Below are 19,149 nucleotides of genomic sequence, written 5' to 3' on the forward strand. Positions count from 1 at the left end.
AAAATGACGTAATTGTGTGTTCAGACTGCAAGTGCTTTCCCACAATTTCCCATATAGTTCCATCACAGGGGTGGCATGGGGACAAGACCTGTGCCCATGCCATCCATAGCAGGAGTCAGTTGAATACACAGCTAAGCTCCTGCTGCATGTGATGGGACCAGACTTAACTCCAATCCCAATACATTGACCCATCAGATTCCACTGTCAATAGTGATAGCGATGTGAAGAGTTTGATAAAGGGGGAACACTAATTGCTAAGGATGCCTGACTATGGCTCCATGTCTGCCATGGTCCTCCGCCTATCACATCCTAGGTCTAATAGACTGCTTGTAATTCTAAGGGCAGAGACACACTGCCGTATTTCTCGTGCGAGGATCGCATTGTAAACCTCGTACTGGCTGTCTGCTCTCCTGACCTGAGCTTGACAGCTGCATAGAAATACATCATGCTGTCGTGCTCAGGTCAGGAGAGGTGCCGGCCAGTCCGTGCAGTGCGATGCGATCATCGAACAATTTATACAGCAGTCTGTCTCTGCCCTAACACTTACAGACTAGGTAATGCATTGCACTACATGGTAGTACAGTGCATTATCAATGCGATCAAAGGGGAACTAGTAAGTATTGTAAAAAAAAAAAATATGTATATGCTTTTAGGTTTTAAAAAAATATATATAAATGTAAAATAAAAATCACAGTTTTAAAAATAAAAAGGTATGTTTGCGGGGGAAAAAACTCTAGCAAAACAACATATATTTTGTATCGCTGGGTTCGTAACAACCCAAACTTTATAACTGTATGGTTTTTTTATTCCTCACGCTCAATGCCATAAAAAAAAACTATGAAAACTGTAAGTGCTGTTTCTGTTCATCTTGCCTCAAATTACAGCTAGTTATGTCAAAAAAAGTTCTGCAAGAAAAATTAAAACATTGGCTCTTATAATATGACAGCAAAAAAAAACACGTGATTTACTTGTGCAAAGTAGTAAGACATGAAAAAAAAATTGAGTAAGACCATAATCATATCGATCCCCAAATTAAAGTTAAACATTTAGATTTAGGTATTTTTTTATGCCTCCTATAAAAAATGAAGTGATCAAAAAGTTGTATGTACCCAAAAATGGTTTCAGTAAAAACTATATCTTGTCCTGCAAAAAAACAAGCCCTCACACAACTCTGTGCAGACAAATTAAAAAAGTTATAGCTATTAGAATAAGGTGACCAAAAAATAAATAAATTTAATGTTTTGCGCAAAAGTAGCAAAACATAGAAAACCCCATATAAATTTGTGCTGTCATGGTCATATCGACCTATAGAGTAAAGACAACATGGTAATTATACCTAATGGTGATCGAAATTTATAAAAAATTGAAAAAATAAAATTAGAATTTGTTGTTTGTTCATTTTGCTTCCCAAAGAGTGATAAAAAGTGATCAAAACGTGTCAGAGTACAATATAGTAAAAAAAAACTACAATTTGTCACAATATAAATAAAATTTTCCATCAGTGTTGCTGTATGAAAGCTGAACACTTAGGGTTCTTGGAACGACCCAAAATAAGTTGTTTTTTTTTCTAAGTTTGTATTTATTGTACAAAATAATAAGACATAAAACTATATAAATTGGGTATTGCCATATTCATATTGACCAACAGAATAAAGCTAACACTTTATTTCTGAAGCAAAGTGAATAACGTAAAATATGTGATTGGTAATAGGTTATATGTACCCAAAATGATTCTACTGACAAATACAACTCATCCCCTCCCCCCCAAACAAAATTGCTGAAAAAAAAAAGAAGTTGTAGCTCCTGGAATGTAACAATAAATAGGTGGAAAAGATAAATGGTTTGTAATAAAGCTGGCTGTAACGCCAAGGGGTTAAAGGAGTATTCTTAACCTGTACATTTATATCATATCCACAGAACCCCAATAATCAGACACTAATTTATCAAAAGAATAGGAGATCAGATGATCACTATTTACAGGTTCCCTCTGAAATGAAAGGCTTTTGCTTATCTTCAACAGGCCACCTCTTTGGATTTCAATGGAAAATTCACTTATGGTCACATTGAATCAGAGGTGACAAAACCTGTGGTTCTGCCAGTATATCAGGCATTTATGGCTTTCCTATAGATATGCAATAAATGTGTAAGATCGTAATTCCTCTTTAATACAAATAAAGGGAATCTGTCACCAGATTTTTGCTACCCCATCTGAGAGTAACTGTAGGGGCAGAGACCTTGACTACAGCGACGTGTCACTTACTTTACTGGTAGCTGCAGTTTTGATACAATCAGTGTTTTCTCTGCTGCAGATCTAGCAGTTCTCTGAATGCTGAGCGCTGTATAACTCCGCCTACACCACTGATTGGCAGCTTTCTGTGTCCACTGTGCAATAGGGTGGGGACGGAGTTATACAGGGCTCATGAATATGGAGGACTACATGGCAGTAGGTTTACTAGTCTTCTATTGATAATCTCCTGCTTATAAAACTACATCAAACAGCCCAGTAAGTGGCACATCGCTGGAATCAGGGTCTCTGTCTCTACATCCTGCTGCTCTCAGATTTGGTGACAGATTCCCTTTAAATGTAAACTCCTTTCCATTGACTTACCTGGAAGTGCAGGTGAAAAGACACATTTAGTGAACCCTGTTATTAGCTGGCTGCAGTCTCCTGGTGAAGGGGAAATAACTGGGACTGTTCATCAGCCTCACAGCCACATGGCAAGTCACTTCTGCAAATAGATAAAGCAGAAAATGAAAGCACATTAAACATGTAACAAAAGATCACAAACTGAAATAATGAGGCCAAAAAAACAGTGGCAACAAATAAAGTGATTGACTTATTTTCCAAATTTCAAAAATCAATCTGCTTGCTATGTACAACTTTACTTTCATTATTTGGACATGTTCTCCACAATAGGACAATATATTAGGGTTCCATCCCCCAGCAGAAGCAAAGAAGGCGAAACCATGTGTCAAGGTGGATCATTGTTTGCGGCATGTTTTTTTATCGATGGGTTATGATATATTTTATATGTTGTGAATAAAATAAAAAGTGCTCTTATCAAAGTACTCTTCATGACCTATGGAATAACTTCTGGTAGCACTACAGGGTGCAGAATTCCCACTAGAGATGTAAACAAAACACAACTGTGGGATTGAGGAGGGAGTTTTTTTGTTTTTTTTTAAAGGAATTATAAGACAAATGAATGAACATAGTTTAATGATGAGCTATAATATGTCATTTTGACATTGCAGTGCATATATTTATTCTTTTTTTATGATCTTTAGTGCATTTTCAGGTGGGTTCTAGGCGGCATTCGCCTGAACAACACGCTGTGTGCACATACATGGGAATGCTCCCGTGACTCACCGGTTATCATTGATGTCTGTAGCATTGCCTGTTGTCAGCACAAAGGGAGAAAAGACAGAAAAAAAAACATTCTCTTAATAGGACACCAATTATGTATGAACTTATGAACTTCATTGCCAAAAGTCACAGTATAACATTATAATGCACTGAGCAGCTGGTTAGCAAATATAATATAACGCATCACATTAAGAGAAAAATGTCTTTTTATCCTTGGAGATCAGGAGGTCATTGCTTCGCACACTTTCTTTGTGGTTTATTACTTTACATGCCTCCTAGCGATAATTCTATGGTTGAGCAGTAATTGCCTGCACAAGTCCGGCGGTATGGCAGCTAGAATAGCTTATTTACCCTGCTTTCTGGCTAGAGTACGAAAACGGGTCAATAAAGGGACTTGTGATCACATTAAAGAATGAGCTTGTAGGTTCCCGACTCCATAAAGTATACATTTATCCTGTTTAGCAATCGAACAGTCATGATATGAATTCTAAAAGAAACCAATTAGATGCTGCAATGTGACTGGTGGCTACAAGTATCACCATTAGGCCACATTCACACTTCAGTATTTGGTCAGTATTTTACATCAGGAGAGGAACAATCAGAGGAAAAGTATAATAGAATTCTGCATTTATCACCCACTCCTGATTTTAGCTTACAAATACTGATGTAAAATACTGACCAAATACTGACCGTGTGAACGTGGTCTTACTCACCGAACACATGGCGTGACACTATACTCCATGTACAGGTATTATTATATTAATATACGGGGTAAGCAGTCTAATCCCACAAAGATTACTGTAATAATGTATGCTTAGGTTTGCATCTTACAACACAGCAGGTTTTTGTGGACTATTAGGAATTATGCTTTTAATGTGCTTATTATTGAAGAAAGAAAAGTAAGTGAAAAATAAAGAAAAAACAAAACCAAAAAAACGTCTCCCTTGGTACTTTAAGGCCACACATTCAGTACTTGGTCAGTATTTTACATCAGTATTTGTAAGCAAAAACCAGGACTGGAAAAGTATAATAGAAACACGTCACCACTTCTGTATTTATCACCCACTCCTGGTTTTGGCTTATTAAATACTGATGTAAAATACTGACCAAATATTGATCGTGTGAACGTGGCCTTGACGGTCCACAAAAATTGATGCCATTATTTTCGCTGTGAATCCACATGTATTAGGCTACGTTCCCACAATGAGCTTTTGGTGAGTTTTTAATATTGCATATTTTCTGCACCTATTACGGTAAGTAAATTAGGTTACTTGCGTATTATATTTACTGTATTTTTTCAGGGCGTTTTTATCGCGTTTCTGACCCTGCAGTTTTCATCTTGGTGTGTCATGTTGTATATAAAGCTGCTTTGTTTTTGATACTTCCTGGTATTTGGCTTTGACAAAACTTTATTGATACAGTCATGTGCGGATTACATGGGTTTTTAGTGCGTTTCCACAGCGAAAAAGCTCTAAAGACTTGTATGCGTTTTTTACCTGGGGATTTTCCACATCTAATGCAAGTCTATGGGGAAAATCTGCACATAAAACTCAGCGCAGCCGCAAGAGAAGACATGTTGCGGATTTGAAACACGCACCGCAAGTCAGTTTACACTGAGTAAAAAAGAAGAACAGTGTTCAGGAGATTTCTGTAAATCCCATCCACTTTGCTGGAACTGTAAAGTCACGTTCACACGTTCAGTATTTGGTCAGTATTTTACATCAGTATTTGTTAGCCAAAACCAGGAGAGGAACAATCAGAGGAAAAGTATAATAGAAACACGTCACCACTTCTGTATTTATCACCCACTCCTGGTTTTGGCTTACAAATACTGATGTATAATACTGACCAAATACTGATGTATAATACTGACCAAATACTGAACGTGTGAACGTGGCCTAAGATGCTGAGTTTTTAATGCAGCAAAAATACACAGCCTTAGGCCATATCGACACGTTCAGTATTTGGTGAGTGCATTTTTTACCCACTCTTGGTTTTGGCTTACAAATACTGAGGTAAAAAACTCACCAAATACTCAACGTGTGTACGAGGCCTACTGATTTTAATACAGCGGGGGTGAAATTCAAAGTGAATCTGGAGCAAAATGTGCTTATAAGGCCACGTTCGTTCACACGTTCAGTATTTGGTCAGTATTTTACATCAGTATTTGTAAGCCAAAACCAGGAGTGGGTGATAAATACAGAGGTTGGGACGTGTTTCTATTATACTTTTCCTCTGATTGTTCCACTCCTGGTTTTGGCTTACAAATACTGAGATAAAAAACTCACCAAATACTGAAAAATCCTGAAAGTGTGCACATGGCCTGAAAAATTTGTCCCATATGCACAACAGAATGAACATGCCGTGCAATTGGAAGCAAACAACATGCTTGTGTCTCCATTATCAACAATGTCCTCAGCCTGTGGATGAGATTACTGTACTGTAATCCACTGTGATTTCTCTCTGCACCGACCCCACCGACCCTAACCCACTGGTAAAATCCACAGCAACTCTGTCCTGTATGGATTCACCCTTTGGTTCCTGGAGTATTGGAAGATTTGAACTATCGGACACCACACTATACTTACAAAAAAACGTTCCATACATGAATCTGTCCACTCCGTATCTGCGTGTGGGATGTGCACCCTCATTTTACAGCTGACAGTATTCTTTTATGGTACTCAGGGAAAGCGACAAAGGATATAAATCTGTTGGACTTTATTCCAAGACAGCTAACTGGATAATCGAATACTAACATGCACTTGTAATGGGTGATGTGCAGGTCGGTGACAGTGCTCGCTATCTGGTCCCTGGATATAATGTAGATTAATGCTGCCATACATACTGTGCTACTTTCCTCTGAGTCTTTATGAATAGGATAAAAGTATAATGCCTCTTACTGCCGGCCCCATGATTTCTGCTAATCTGCCATGAGAATATATTTATTAGATGTCAAACAAATGTTATTTTCAGACCAAAGTGTGCGACATTAGTGCAATATTACAATAAAAAGAAGATTAGAAAGCCCTGATGTAAAGGGCTGCGCTCATATGTCCCTGATCTCTGGGCCGGCCACACCTGGCCTGAACACCACAACTTCATAGGAATATAAGAGACTTGATTTTGGGTCAGGAAACCCTTGAATGCTCCTGATCTTGTGGTCCGGACACGGACTGTGAAACACTTGACTGAGTGTAGGTCTCCTGAAACTAACTCAGACATATCTGAGGCTGTCAGGTTCAGGACAAACTCTATGTTTCTGCAACAGAAATTGACATGCTGAGGTTAAAAAAACTCATAGCTTGGATTAAATTAGGATTAAATTTGTCCACTTAGTTGGTAGTGCATCATGCTGCCAATTTTACATGCAAACAATCCATAAGTGAAATCAGGGCAAAATATGAAACATGAAAACCTGGCCAAAAGGTAAGGGCTCTTTCACACGTCAGTGTTTCCAGTACGTGTGGTGACAATGAATGGGTCTGAGCACATGTCAGTGTGTTTTCACGGACTCTGTGTCCTTGTGATCCACACATACACGTTAGTTTTTGGCCGGCAGCACGGATCACACGGACCCATTCAAGTCAATGGGTCCGTGTAAACACATGCCGCACACGGATGCCATCCGTGTGACACGTACTGGCGCTTGAGAATCAGCGGTACAGTTAGTGCTGTTCCCAAGAGCTGGGTGCTGAACGCTGTCCTCATCAATGTCCTCATCAATGTCCCCTGCCGGCGCTGCGATCAGCACCAGCAGGGGACCATGATGACATTAGTAGTATTCTGCTCCCGCACTGTCCACCTGTAAAAATAAGAATAAAATAAAAAAAATCCTTATACTCACCTGTCCTAAGTGTTCCCCGCTGTAATCCATGCGACCGATCACACCGAGGAGCCGGGGAGAATGACTCCTGCAGCGAGGGGCTCCGGAATTGCGCTCAGCGAGCGGTGTCCTGTCACTCACTGAGTGCAGCGGGAGCTCCGGGGCCGCTCGCTGCAGCGAGTCATTCTCCCCGGCTCCTCTGCTGATCGAATGATTACTTGCATTTTTTATATGTACTTTATAGCATTTTTGATGCTGCGTTTTTGTTTCTGTTTGATATGTTACATTTTATATAAAGCTGCTTTGTTTTTGATACTTCCTGGTATTTGGCTTTGGCAGAACTTTATTGATACAGTCATGTGCAGATTACGTGCATTTTTTAGTGAGTTTCCGCACGAAATGCACAAAAAACGCATGTGTATTTTTTACCTGCGGATTTTCCACATCTAATGCAATTATATGGGAAAAATCTGCACATAAAACTCAGCGAAATTAACATGTTGTGGATGTGAAACTTGCACCGCAAGTCAATTTCAACTGAATAAAAAAAAGTACAGTGGACAGGAAATTTCTATATATCTCATCGACTTTGCTGGACCTGTAAAACGCTGCATTTTTGACACAACAAAAACTTTTTAGAATTTTTTAGAATGAGAGAAAAAAACTGCAAAAACGCTGAAACCGTGTGCTGAGAGAATTGACGTTCTACAGGTCTGAAACTGCTTCAAATCTGCAAGGAAAAAATAAGTCATTTGTGCATGAGATTTCAGAAATCTCATTCTCTTTTCTGGGACAGTAAAATGCAGTGTTCTTGTTTTTCTTGGAAAAAAATAGGGAAAAATGTTAAGTGTGGACATACCCTACGATGCTGCGTTTCTGCACTGCGAAAATATGCAACATCAAAAACTCACCAAGAACTTAATGTTAAACAAGCCAATAATCAGAAATAATAATAAGAAGAAAACACTGGTCAGTGGGAACTTAACCTTACTAATGAAAACTGACCACAAAACCTGAAGTGTGCGTAGCTCCTAAATCAGATATTGCTGCGGCCTTTGCATCAAAAGGGGTCAGGATAAGATGACTTCTGTCACAGTTGCCCCTGCCACCATGTCTGACCAATGATTGGGGTGATCCTCACACTTTGAGATGCCCCTGCAATAACACATTCATATAGTTTCTGCCGTATGATTTACTGGTCTCACCATTGTCCACATTCATCTTCTGGTAAGTAAGCAAGCTGCTAGTGGAAGAACTGCTTCTTGCAGTGGAACATGGGTTGGTGTAACTAGAAACAAAAAAAGTCAGCCTTGTGTTAATACAATACGTAGTCTGTTAAATATTTCAGATCTGGTAAGATGCAGTATAAAATTTGGTAAAAAATGCATAAAGAAAAATACAAGGCAAAAAAAATCCCTTAATTGCTATAAAATACAAAAATATAATTAAATGATCAATACAGTAAATTCTGAAATCCTTCTGCCTTGGCCGGTCCGGTGCAAGACTCTCACTCACGTGCCGCCTTTAGTGCTACATCTACAACCAGATTGTTTGATGAAGTAAAAAAAAGATGAATCTTTGGCTGACTTGTCTGCATCCAGAGTTTAATAATTTAAAGGTTAAAAGAAGATACAAGTCCATCGAGATCAACCTATAACCTAACGTTATCCAGAGGAAGGCAAGATGAGTTCCCTGGATCAATGTCCCATTGCAGAATCTAGTACCCATAACCTTTGGCATTATGGGTTACCTATTGATAGAGAATGTGCAAACTGGTGAAAAAAGGTTGATCTTGATGGACCTAAGTAATTTTTCAACCTGTGTTACTATGTTATCTGTAACATTATACATTGAAGGAAAAATAAATAAATCTAATTACATTTAAAGACTAGAATTTTGTGATAATGTGGCTGATAGTATTGGAGGAAAGCAGGATAGAATGTTGCAGCCGACAATTATCTCAGGTCTAGCATGACACTTATCCTGCCTGTGATTTAGAAATTTCAATAATCTTATTATATTGATCATAAATTATTGACTATTATGAAACAATCTCAGGGGCTTCACACATCTGATATTTACAGTTCGACCACGATGACTGGGGGTCCTGACCCGGATTTTCAACCTTAGGGCAGGTGCACGCGGTCGTCAAGTGTCTCATCTGAGAGAATCGGGCCAATTATGTTAATCACACTCTGATCAGAGTTTGATCCGAGTGTCAGCTTAGTGTGATCCGATTCTCTCAGTTGAGGAGAAGATGGAGAACAAAATTTCTCCATCTTCTCCATTGTGTTAGTGCGCTAAAATTGGACTGCTTTGGATGTCATCCGAGTGCAGCCCGATGGTTTCCACGCACCCATTGACGTGCATGGCCAAGTGCGATTCAAATATCGGCTCAAACTTGGACATGCTGCAATTTTTTTCCTACTCGGTCAGAGGAAAAAAAAATCGGACATGTTCAGGTAAGGAGACCTACAGCCAGTACACACATCATGGTCTGTGCTTAGACCGTGTACGTGAGATATGTGAAGCCACGCCTAAGGATGATACCACATGATACAGCTGGCGGCATGCATCCGAAACTCTTCCCACCATGATGCCCAATGGCCTCATAATTTAGTTTCAAAATTTTGCAGCCATGGGGCATCACAGTAGACAAGAATTTCAGATGCATGCAGCCTGTAGGAGTGTGTGGTATCACCATGTTCCTTTTAGGGTTTTACTCTCAAGCTCTGGACAGGGTACATGTGGTCATATTGTTATATTTATCCGAAATATACGGAGAGAAGTATTTTAGAACTGACGTAGTGATTTGACAAACACTGCAATGATGACACTGGCCTATAGAGAACGGTATGTGGACATTTTGAAGACTAACATTAGAAATCTCCTGACATATCGTGGAGACAAGTTCAACTTTAATTTGAAGACAAAGTCAGCTCACCTATATTTCCATATCATGCAGGACAGGCATGTACCATGCACGGACACTTGGAGCACGGCAGGAAGAATGTAGGAAGAGATAAGATAAGACCCAGCAGTAGGACTCATGCCTTGATAAAATGCATCTTTTTTTATCGTAGATCAGATAAACAACTCTGAATAAATCATACAAGTTGCAAACTTTTAACTTTTGATTGATTTATTCCGAATTTGTTTTACTGATCTACAATAAAGAAGATACATTTTAACAAGGCATGAGTCCTACTGCTGGATCTTATCTCTTTCTGTGTCCAACTTTAAACTAGCGCAAGATGTCTACACATGGTTTTGGCTGCTAATGATTACCTATGGAGTCGTATTGCGATCTGCAATCTACTGCAATTGCGAAGCGCAGTGGTAAATGTTTCTAAATTTGTTCATTCTGTCGCCGGTCACAAGTTGCACGTGGCTCACTTGCCATAGACGTAAATGACATAGACTTCAGTCACCTAAAACTTATCGGCAATTTGGCTGTACTTTTGGCAGCACTAAAACAGATTGCAGAAATGTTCTTTGCTCCATGACTTGTATGAGTATTGCTCATATGTGACCCATGTGTCACGGGTGTATCAGGTTTGACAGACAGTCGTTCTGGATCCAGCTGTAGAAGGTCGCTGCGTTTGGCTTTGCAGACACCTTCTTGATCCTTTCATCTCTAAAGTGTAGTGGTATCCTTCTTTTGCTACGACCCAGCAGTGATCTCCATCTTCTGCTGCTAACTGACACACCTTTGCTTGATATATAAAAACTCTCAGTATCTCCAAAGAGTATCCAGTGATAGAACTATTTTCCCCTGCTCAGGTCTGGAATACTAGCAGTCGGCTAGTTTCTTCTTGGAGTTTCTTGGTGGATTATTGTCATCTTCTCTCTGGTGTCTTCTCAAGCTAAGTGAATTCCCTTGTCTGTTTTCCTTGTTTGTCTTTAGTGCAGTGGGGGCTGACTAGTGCTCACCCCATCCCCTCCCTACCTAGGGTCTAGCTCTAGGGACAGTTCGGGATTAGGTATCCTCCTCGGCGATATGTGCGGAACTTATTTAGAGACGGTAGGGGAATCAGGGTGTTGTAAGATCTGCCTAGTGGTCCCCACTCCCCCTTTCCCTAGTTGTTGGGCTTCCCCCCTTTTCCCATCGTCATACACTTGGTCCTTCCCTCACCGAGCGTAACATTATGTTGCTTGCAGCTCTAGCCTAACCGGTGGGATCGGAGTCCTGACACCCCAACCGGTCGCTAACAAATATGGCCAGAACCATTGCTCTTTTCTAGGACAGTCTTGAAGGAGAACAGACCTTGGCTTAGTACCTCTACCCCCTATCTGAGATCTGAGAGCTTATTCCCTCACCTTTTAATGATTGGTGGGGTTCTCAGGTGGAAAGATAAGAGAATTGATGAATAATTATAGGGAATACTTCAGTGTACATGCAGAAAAAAATCTATTTTTCTAATACTTACAATGTGTCATTGGTGGGGCTGGATGAATGCATGTACATATTTTGGTATTGCTGAAAGATGTTGTTAGTGTAACTAAGTGAATCAGAATTGCGGACTCCATAGGGATTGGTGGGGGATGAGGCAGGGTAGTGTCCAGGCCTGATGGGCTTGGCTGCAAGAAAAAAGGAACACATTTAAGCAAATGGCTTTTACTTGAAAAAAGCAAGTGTTCAACAATCAAGTAGCCATTAGATAATAAATATCTGTAAGTGATTTACTGTCATATTAGAACAGTGCTAAAATAACAGAACTGTCACCAGAAATGTTGCTTTCTTACCAATCTGTGCAGTGTGCGTGCGCTTCACTGTATTCTTGTAGCGTACAGCTTCCTTAATGCGGTCCACCTCCTGCTGATACCGTCTCTTGTCCTTCATAGCTCCTTCCTTTGCCTCTTTCAGTGCACCCTCCAGGGCCTTAACTCTCTCAGCCGTAGCCCGAAGACGTTTTTCCAGTTTAGGAAGCTCACAACGAAGATCTGCATTGTCACGAACCAGCTGGAATGCATGGCAAAAAGTCAGAGATCGGAAGTACGATCATGTGGGAATCATGACAACATAAAGAAAATATTACATTTTTATCTAATTTTTCTTCAAGCTACAACATCAGTTATTGGTTTAGTCATACATCGTGTGCAGATTTATAACATTTTATTAGGCATTTTTACAAATATTGTGCACATACAAGAATAATGCACTTATAAAAGACGATGGTGTGCACATAATACAAATTAGGAGACAGCAAAATCTACCTGGAATATTCAGACAAAAAAACATCACAGAGGTTTGCATATTTTCGGCAGCACACCCCTTTTACAACAGTAGATGATTTTTCGGCCTGCATAAACAATCTAATCCGCTTGTATGTCGGCTGATGTCTACATTTGCCAATGATCGGTAACGTGTTTTTTTAACACTTGTTAGAGTTCATGCAACACAGTCCACAATGCACGGACTGGTCGCGGGACTCCCGACCTGAGCATGACAGCTTCATGTAATGCTATGTGGTTGTCAATCTCAGGTCAGGAGATCCGCGGCAAAGTCCGTGCATTGCGCCCTGGGCTTGGACTGTGTTGTTCGACCGTCTGCATAAGCCCTTAGGCTAATTACTGACCTGTTTAAAGAGCCTTTAGGGCAACAACATACAGAAAATCTGTGCCTTGGCTACAACCAAAATAAATTAACTTTTTGATGATAATCTAATTTAATGAGATGCACCTGTAGGTGGGAAGACCTTGAGTCCAGCGATGTGTCAACTACTTTACTGGGTGTGATACAATCAGAGTTTTCTCTGCTGCAGATGTAGCAGAGCTCAGAAAGCTAACCCCACCCACACAACTGATTAGCAGCTTTCTATGTACATTGTATGTTGACAGTAAACTGCTAATCAGTGGTGTGGATGGAGATGGACTAGGAGGCACAAGGGCTGCTAGTCTGGCAGTGATAATCTCCTGCAGATAAAACACTGTTTATATTGAAACAAAAGCACACAGCCTAATAAGTGATACATTGCTGAAATCAGTGTATCGACACCTTCCTCATGCTGCCCGCAGATTACACAGCAACAACCTGGCGACAGATTCCCTTTAAATCCCTAATATCAATCATCATCTTAAATCCTGTATGTATTATTATAGCCTCAATATAAAAATACATAGACTATTTTCACTTGAGCTACCTTGCAGGCTTATAGATTTGGGAGATGTGAAATCTGATGCAGTACGTCCCGTATAGATCACATGCACTAATTCTTATGGTATATATAACATGCAGGCATAGCAGTGGCTTATGGAATAGAAATCAAGAAGCTGGTGAGTTTAGTGGATGCCAGCCAGTGAGTGACAAACTGTGTGATAGCAGCAGCCAGACCACCACCTCTTGCCAGGAAATACAGAAACTCGTAAAAACAATACAATAAACGACCAACAATACTATCAACGCCTGTAACAATCACAGCTGATCAATAAAAGAGATGAAAAAGTACTAGAATGAGAATCAGTGCATAAAATATATATTTCCTTCCTCCTAATAAACCATTGACAAAAAAGTAGATATTGACTTAAGCTGCGCGACTCCAGGACTCTTGTACTATGTACTCACAGTACAATGTAAAGTACAAACTATGTGCACAATTCTGTATATTCATTCCAAACCGAGGATAAGTCTATGTGTCACAGTATTAAAGGGAACCTGTCATGTTGAAAATGGTATCTGATCTGCAGGCAGGATGTTATAGAGCAGGAGGAGCTGATCAGATAGACATTTTTATAGGAAAAGTTTCAGTAAAACTTTGCAATTTATTCATTGCAATCCCTGTTGTTTGTATTTATATGAGTCCAGTGGGCGGTGCTACTCACTGACTGACAGTCTATCCTGTATGACTGTGCATGCGGAGACAGCTGTCAATCACTAGTAGGACCGCCCACTGGACTCATATATACAAATGACGCGCCCCCTGGGACATATTCCTTTTTGAGGGGAATACCCGGCACCGGATCAGATGGGGGGTTGTAGTCTCCGAGTGGCTGTGACCCGGTTCCGTGCCCAGGGCGTCAAGCTCAGTGTGATGTGGCAGTTCTATAGATGTTACTAAAGTTCTTTTGTGTCGACTACGCCACCCGTTGTGATGCGGTCACTGTGGCCGCCGCTGCAGCAGGGTCCATTGAGGCTGATGGTGGATGCGCAGCTTGGTGGGATCACCCCCAACGGGAGGGGTATAGCCTCAGAGGGGACAGGCGCAGAGGATGGGGGTTGTGGTGGTGCGGTGCAGCCGGCAATGAAGACAGACTCGGGTTGTGCAGTTAAGGGTGTTTACTTACTGCAGATGTTGTACTGGTCACTCCAGCTGTTAGTGACCACCCGAGCCGTGCTGCGTCCACCAGGTCCTGGATCCAGCCAACCCCCAAACAAGTCCGGAGCGTGGCCCTGAGCTCTCCCTCTGTCCTTTCTTCAGCCGTCCCCACCAGTGATTCACCTAGGTCCAGCTCCCTCGGGCCTTCTGTTGGGACACCCTTGGCCCTGGGTTCCCTGACCCTTCATGTGGTGTGCCTTCGGGGTGAATGTGATGGGTGACCGTGGCAAACGCTGCCCACGATCTCCGGTCTCTGGCTAGGGATTGTTTTTGCCCCCACCAGCTTGGGTTCCGGTACCCTGATGCTGACTCCTCACCCGGTGCTCTAATTTGGGTTCTTGGGTCCCTTCAGTCTTCCCTCTCTGGGTCTTTCTCTTTTCTCCTCTCTCACTCTGGGTCTTGGTCTTTCTTTTCTCCTCTGCTCCTGACTTGTTCTCTGCAGCTGATTGACTCTCTGCGTCTGACCCTGATTCTAGTTGGTGCCCACCTTATATATCCCTCTATGTGTGAGCTCAGGTGACCAGCACCCAATGAGCTCCTATCACTACCCAGACTGCTCCCCCTATCTGCCCCTACACTACATGGGATGTACCACCCCCCTCCCACTCCAGCCAGGAACAGGCTCGGTTGTACCTGCACATTTCTAAGTGGGAGTACTGTCGGCCTGCTCCTCTGAAATGGGATGTATGTAGTGCATGCAGTCTATCTGAGCTCAGTTCCACACTCCTTCCTTACCCGGGAGTGGAATATCACACCTCTGGGTTGAGGTGCAATACCCCTGTAGCAGCCGAATCCTCAGGGTGCTACATTCCCCCCTGGTAAATCACAGCACGTCCTCGGGCTGTAAGACATAAACAACACCAAAAACATACAAAACTTTTCATATAAACATATAAAACATACAAAACACCATATATATAAAACTTTTTTATATAAACATTCTCGTAGACTTCTCTTGTCTCTGGTTCCTCCTCCGGACACTGTGCACCGTGTGTCCGGGAAAAGTGCGACAGTCTCTTAGAAAATCTGGTTTTCTATAAAACCGGTAGGGGGCGCTTTAGGACGCGCAACTATATACAGGGAAAGTTGGCCGCTCTCAGTCCTCGGCCAGGTAGAGGGAAGGGAATGGCTGCTCACAGTCCTCAGCCTGTAGGATGAAGGGGTTAACGGGTAACAGTTCACTGGTCCCAACGGGGACTATTTTAGCAGCAACAGTTTCAGTTTCTTTATACCCCCATTGGGTAACTTATTTACAGCACCTGCTCTGCCGCACTCAACGGCGTCTTCCTCCTGCTCTTTGAACTTCAGACCCGTCCGGGTCCTCTTGCTCCTCCTCCTCGCACCGCAACTCCTCCTCCGTCAGGCGGTGTACGTGGAGGGCGTAAGGTCCTTTGGCACACTTGTGCCGGGTAAAGGTGACCTCGTCCCCGATGTAGAGGTCACGACCTCTGTGCCCCTCCGGCAGATGGGACTCCACGTCTCTGCGCGTGACAAAGACGTCGCCGTGGGTGTTGTTGTCTCGAATGAAGCCCCACCCGTGCTGCTGGTTAAACTTGATGACAGTCCCGGTGGTACGGGGACTGTGCGCTGCACGGGGGTCCCTCCTGGTCCGGCTCTTTTGCTTGGCGCGCCTTATTTGGGCCTGTTGTTCCCGGACCCGCCTCTCTCTCCGCTCCCTCGCGAACTCCTCGAGCTGCTGTCGGCAACACTCGGCGCGGTCTGCTGCAGCTGCCCTAGTTTCCTGAGTGAACCCCATTAGATCTTCTCCAGTGGGGTCCCACTCAAACTGCGCTTCCGCTAGCGGGGGCGAGATCCGTGCCACGGGCTTCGGAGCCGGAATCAGGGGTTAATCCAGGGGTCTTAGTCTCTGCTGCCGTTCCAGCTCATGGTATCCTTCGGGCCAGATGAAGGGCCGCCCGTCCGGCCATGCGAGCTGGCTGAACAGGTCCTCCCCCAGGTGTGGCACCCTTGGTATTGCGGGCGCGGTGGTGGTGGCGCCCGGGTTGCCCAGGCCTTGCGGCCAGGCCTGGGGCACCTGGAAGGTGAAGGGCACCGTTAATACGGCGGCGCCCTGGGCTACCTGGCCTTGCGGCCAGGCCGGAGGCTCCGCGGAGGTAGGGGGCGCTGTTGGTGATGCGGCGCCCGGGGGTACTAGGCCTTGCGACCAGGCTGGTGGTATTTCCTGCTTTGTCACGCTCCGGGTCGAGGCGCGTGACGTCACAGGGGTCGCTGCGGCGGCTTCCGGTCGGGGCCTAGTCCATTGCGGTGACGTGGCGGCTACGGGCACAGCAGGGGGACTTTCGGGCTCTGCGACGGGGAGCTGGGGCAGGTGAGCGGTGTCACGGCTTGGGGTATAGGCGTCCCCTTTACCTGCCTCCATGCGTTCGGCTCCCTCTTCGGCGCCGTCTCCGGCCTTGGGTCCTCCCGCGCCATCCTCAGAGGCGGTCTGCTTCCTCTTCCAGGGTAGCGTGCTCCTCTGCTTGGTCTCTGCGTGCTGAGCCATCTCCCGGCTCCACTCCGCCAGTATCTCCCGCTGTACCCGGGCCATCCTCCGTGCGAGGCCCTCCAGGGCAGTTTGTGCACACTCCCGGTCTCGGGGGAGCTGCGCTAAGATCTCCGCTAGACCTAGCGGGGTTGTGGACTCTAGCAGGCTCCTGACCATCGGGTCGGTGCTGCTCTGCTCTGCTTCCGGCAGGCTCCTGGCCAGCGGGCCGGTGCTGCTCTGCCCTCCTTCCTCGGTCTCTAGCAGACTCCTGGCCAGCGGGCCGGTGCTGTTCTGCTTTCTCTCCATCTCCGGGTAAGCTCCTCCGCTACTCCTCGTTAGACCTCTTGCCTCCGGGTGCGCTCGCTCTAGACTGCTCCAAGCGACACCCATCTTTTCTCTTCTCTTTTGTCTCCTCCCACTTAGAGGGCGGTCCCGGGGCAACTCGGCGACTGTCAGCTCCAGGGGTAGTTCTTTCACGCTGACAGACACCTCTAGCATCACAGTCTCTGTTGGTGGGGGCGGTTTCCACTTTTGGCGCCATTTTCTGCCCTGGCCCACGATGGGAGGTGGCCTCCTGCCCTCCTTTGGCACGCCCATAATGGCGTCCGCTGCTCTTCCAAGGCGGGAAATCTGCGGTTTTGGCGGGAAGCGTCGCCCAGTGGCGGGAAACTCTGCAGATGGCGGGAACAAGTTGGAAATGGCGGACAATCGGCGGGAAACGACTGGTGATGGAGTCCGATGGCGTGGACCCTCCGGAACCGGCGGGAGACTTCTTTCTGAGGTAAACTTGCACTTTTCTTCAGGCACGCAGTACCCGGGTGTTGCGGGCACGTAATCCTGCCGACTACGCCAAAGTTGACGCGCCCCCTGGGACATATTCCTTTTTGAGGGGAATACCCGGCACCGGATCAGATGGGGGGTTGTAGTCTCCGAGCGGCTGTGACCCGGTTCCGTGCCCAGGGCGTCAAGCTCAGTGTGATGTGGCAGTTCTATAGATGTTACTAAAGTTCTTTTGTGTCGACTACGCCACCCGTTGTGATGCGGTCACTGTGGCCGCCGCTGCAGCAGGGTCCGCTGAGGCTGATGGTGGATGCGCAGCTTGGTGGGATCACCCCCAACGGGAGGGGTATAGCCTCAGAGGGGACAGGCGCAGAGGATGGGGGTTGTGGTGGTGCGGTGCAGCCGGCAATGAAGACAGACTCGGGTTGTGCAGTTAAGGGTGTTTACTTACTGCAGATGTTGTACTGGTCACTCCAGCTGTTAGTGACCACCCGAGCCGTGCTGCGTCCACCAGGTCCTGGATCCAGCCAACCCCCAAACAAGTCCGGAGCGTGGCCCTGAGCTCTCCCTCTGTCCTTTCTTCAGCCGTCCCCACCAGTGATTCACCTAGGTCCAGCTCCCTCGGGCCTTCTGTTGGGACACCCTTGGCCCTGGGTTCCCTGACCCTTCATGTGGTGTGCCTTCGGGGTGAATGTGATGGGTGACCGTGGCAAACGCTGCCCACGATCTCCGGTCTCTGGCTAGGGATTGTTTTTGCCCCCACCAGCTTGGGTTCCGGTACCCTGATGCTGACTCCTCACCCGGTGCTCTAATTTGGGTTCTTGGGTCCCTTCAGTCTTCCCTCTCTGGGTCTTTCTCTTTTCTCCTCTCTCACTCTGGGTCTTGGTCTTTCTTTTCTCCTCTGCTCCTGACTTGTTCTCTGCAGCTGATTGACTCTCTGCGTCTGACCCTGATTCTAGTTGGTGCCCACCTTATATATCCCTCTATGTGTGAGCTCAGGTGACCAGCACCCAATGAGCTCCTATCACTACCCAGACTGCTCCCCCTATCTGCCCCTACACTACATGGGATGTACCACCCCCCTCCCACTCCAGCCAGGAACAGGCTCGGTTGTACCTGCACATTTCTAAGTGGGAGTACCGTCGGCCTGCTCCTCTGAAATGGGATGTATGTAGTGCATGCAGTCTATCTGAGCTCAGTTCCACACTCCTTCCTTACCCGGGAGTGGAATATCACACCTCTGGGTTGAGGTGCAATACCCCTGTAGCAGCCGAATCCTCAGGGTGCTACACAAACACCAGGGATTGCAATGAATAAAATACAAGTTATACTGAATCTTTCCCAACAAACTTGTACATCATTCTGCCCAGCTTCTCGT

General features: G+C 44.8%; 1 protein-coding gene across 3 annotated transcripts in view; it reads right to left on the reverse strand.

Moving 5' to 3' along the window:
• The window catches only part of KIF5A (kinesin family member 5A), a 150,811-nt gene that overhangs the window by 1,675 nt on the left and 129,987 nt on the right, over positions 1-19,149 (reverse strand). For all 3 annotated transcript variants that reach the window (XM_073663305.1, XM_073663303.1, XM_073663306.1), the window contains 5 exons: positions 11,937-12,153; positions 11,621-11,771; positions 8,396-8,478; positions 3,371-3,398; positions 2,609-2,729 (listed from right to left, as the gene is read on the reverse strand). In XM_073663305.1, coding sequence (XP_073519406.1) covers positions 2,651-2,729; positions 3,371-3,398; positions 8,396-8,478; positions 11,621-11,771; positions 11,937-12,153 — 558 coding nt within the window. In that variant the 3' untranslated portion in view covers positions 2,609-2,650. The remainder of the gene's footprint in view (positions 1-2,608; positions 2,730-3,370; positions 3,399-8,395; positions 8,479-11,620; positions 11,772-11,936; positions 12,154-19,149) is intronic.

Source organism: Phyllobates terribilis, unplaced genomic scaffold (assembly GCF_046119375.1).
Source record: "Phyllobates terribilis strain yellow unplaced genomic scaffold, ASM4611937v1 Scaffold_2__4_contigs__length_985480577, whole genome shotgun sequence".
NCBI lineage: Eukaryota > Metazoa > Chordata > Amphibia > Anura > Dendrobatidae > Phyllobates > Phyllobates terribilis.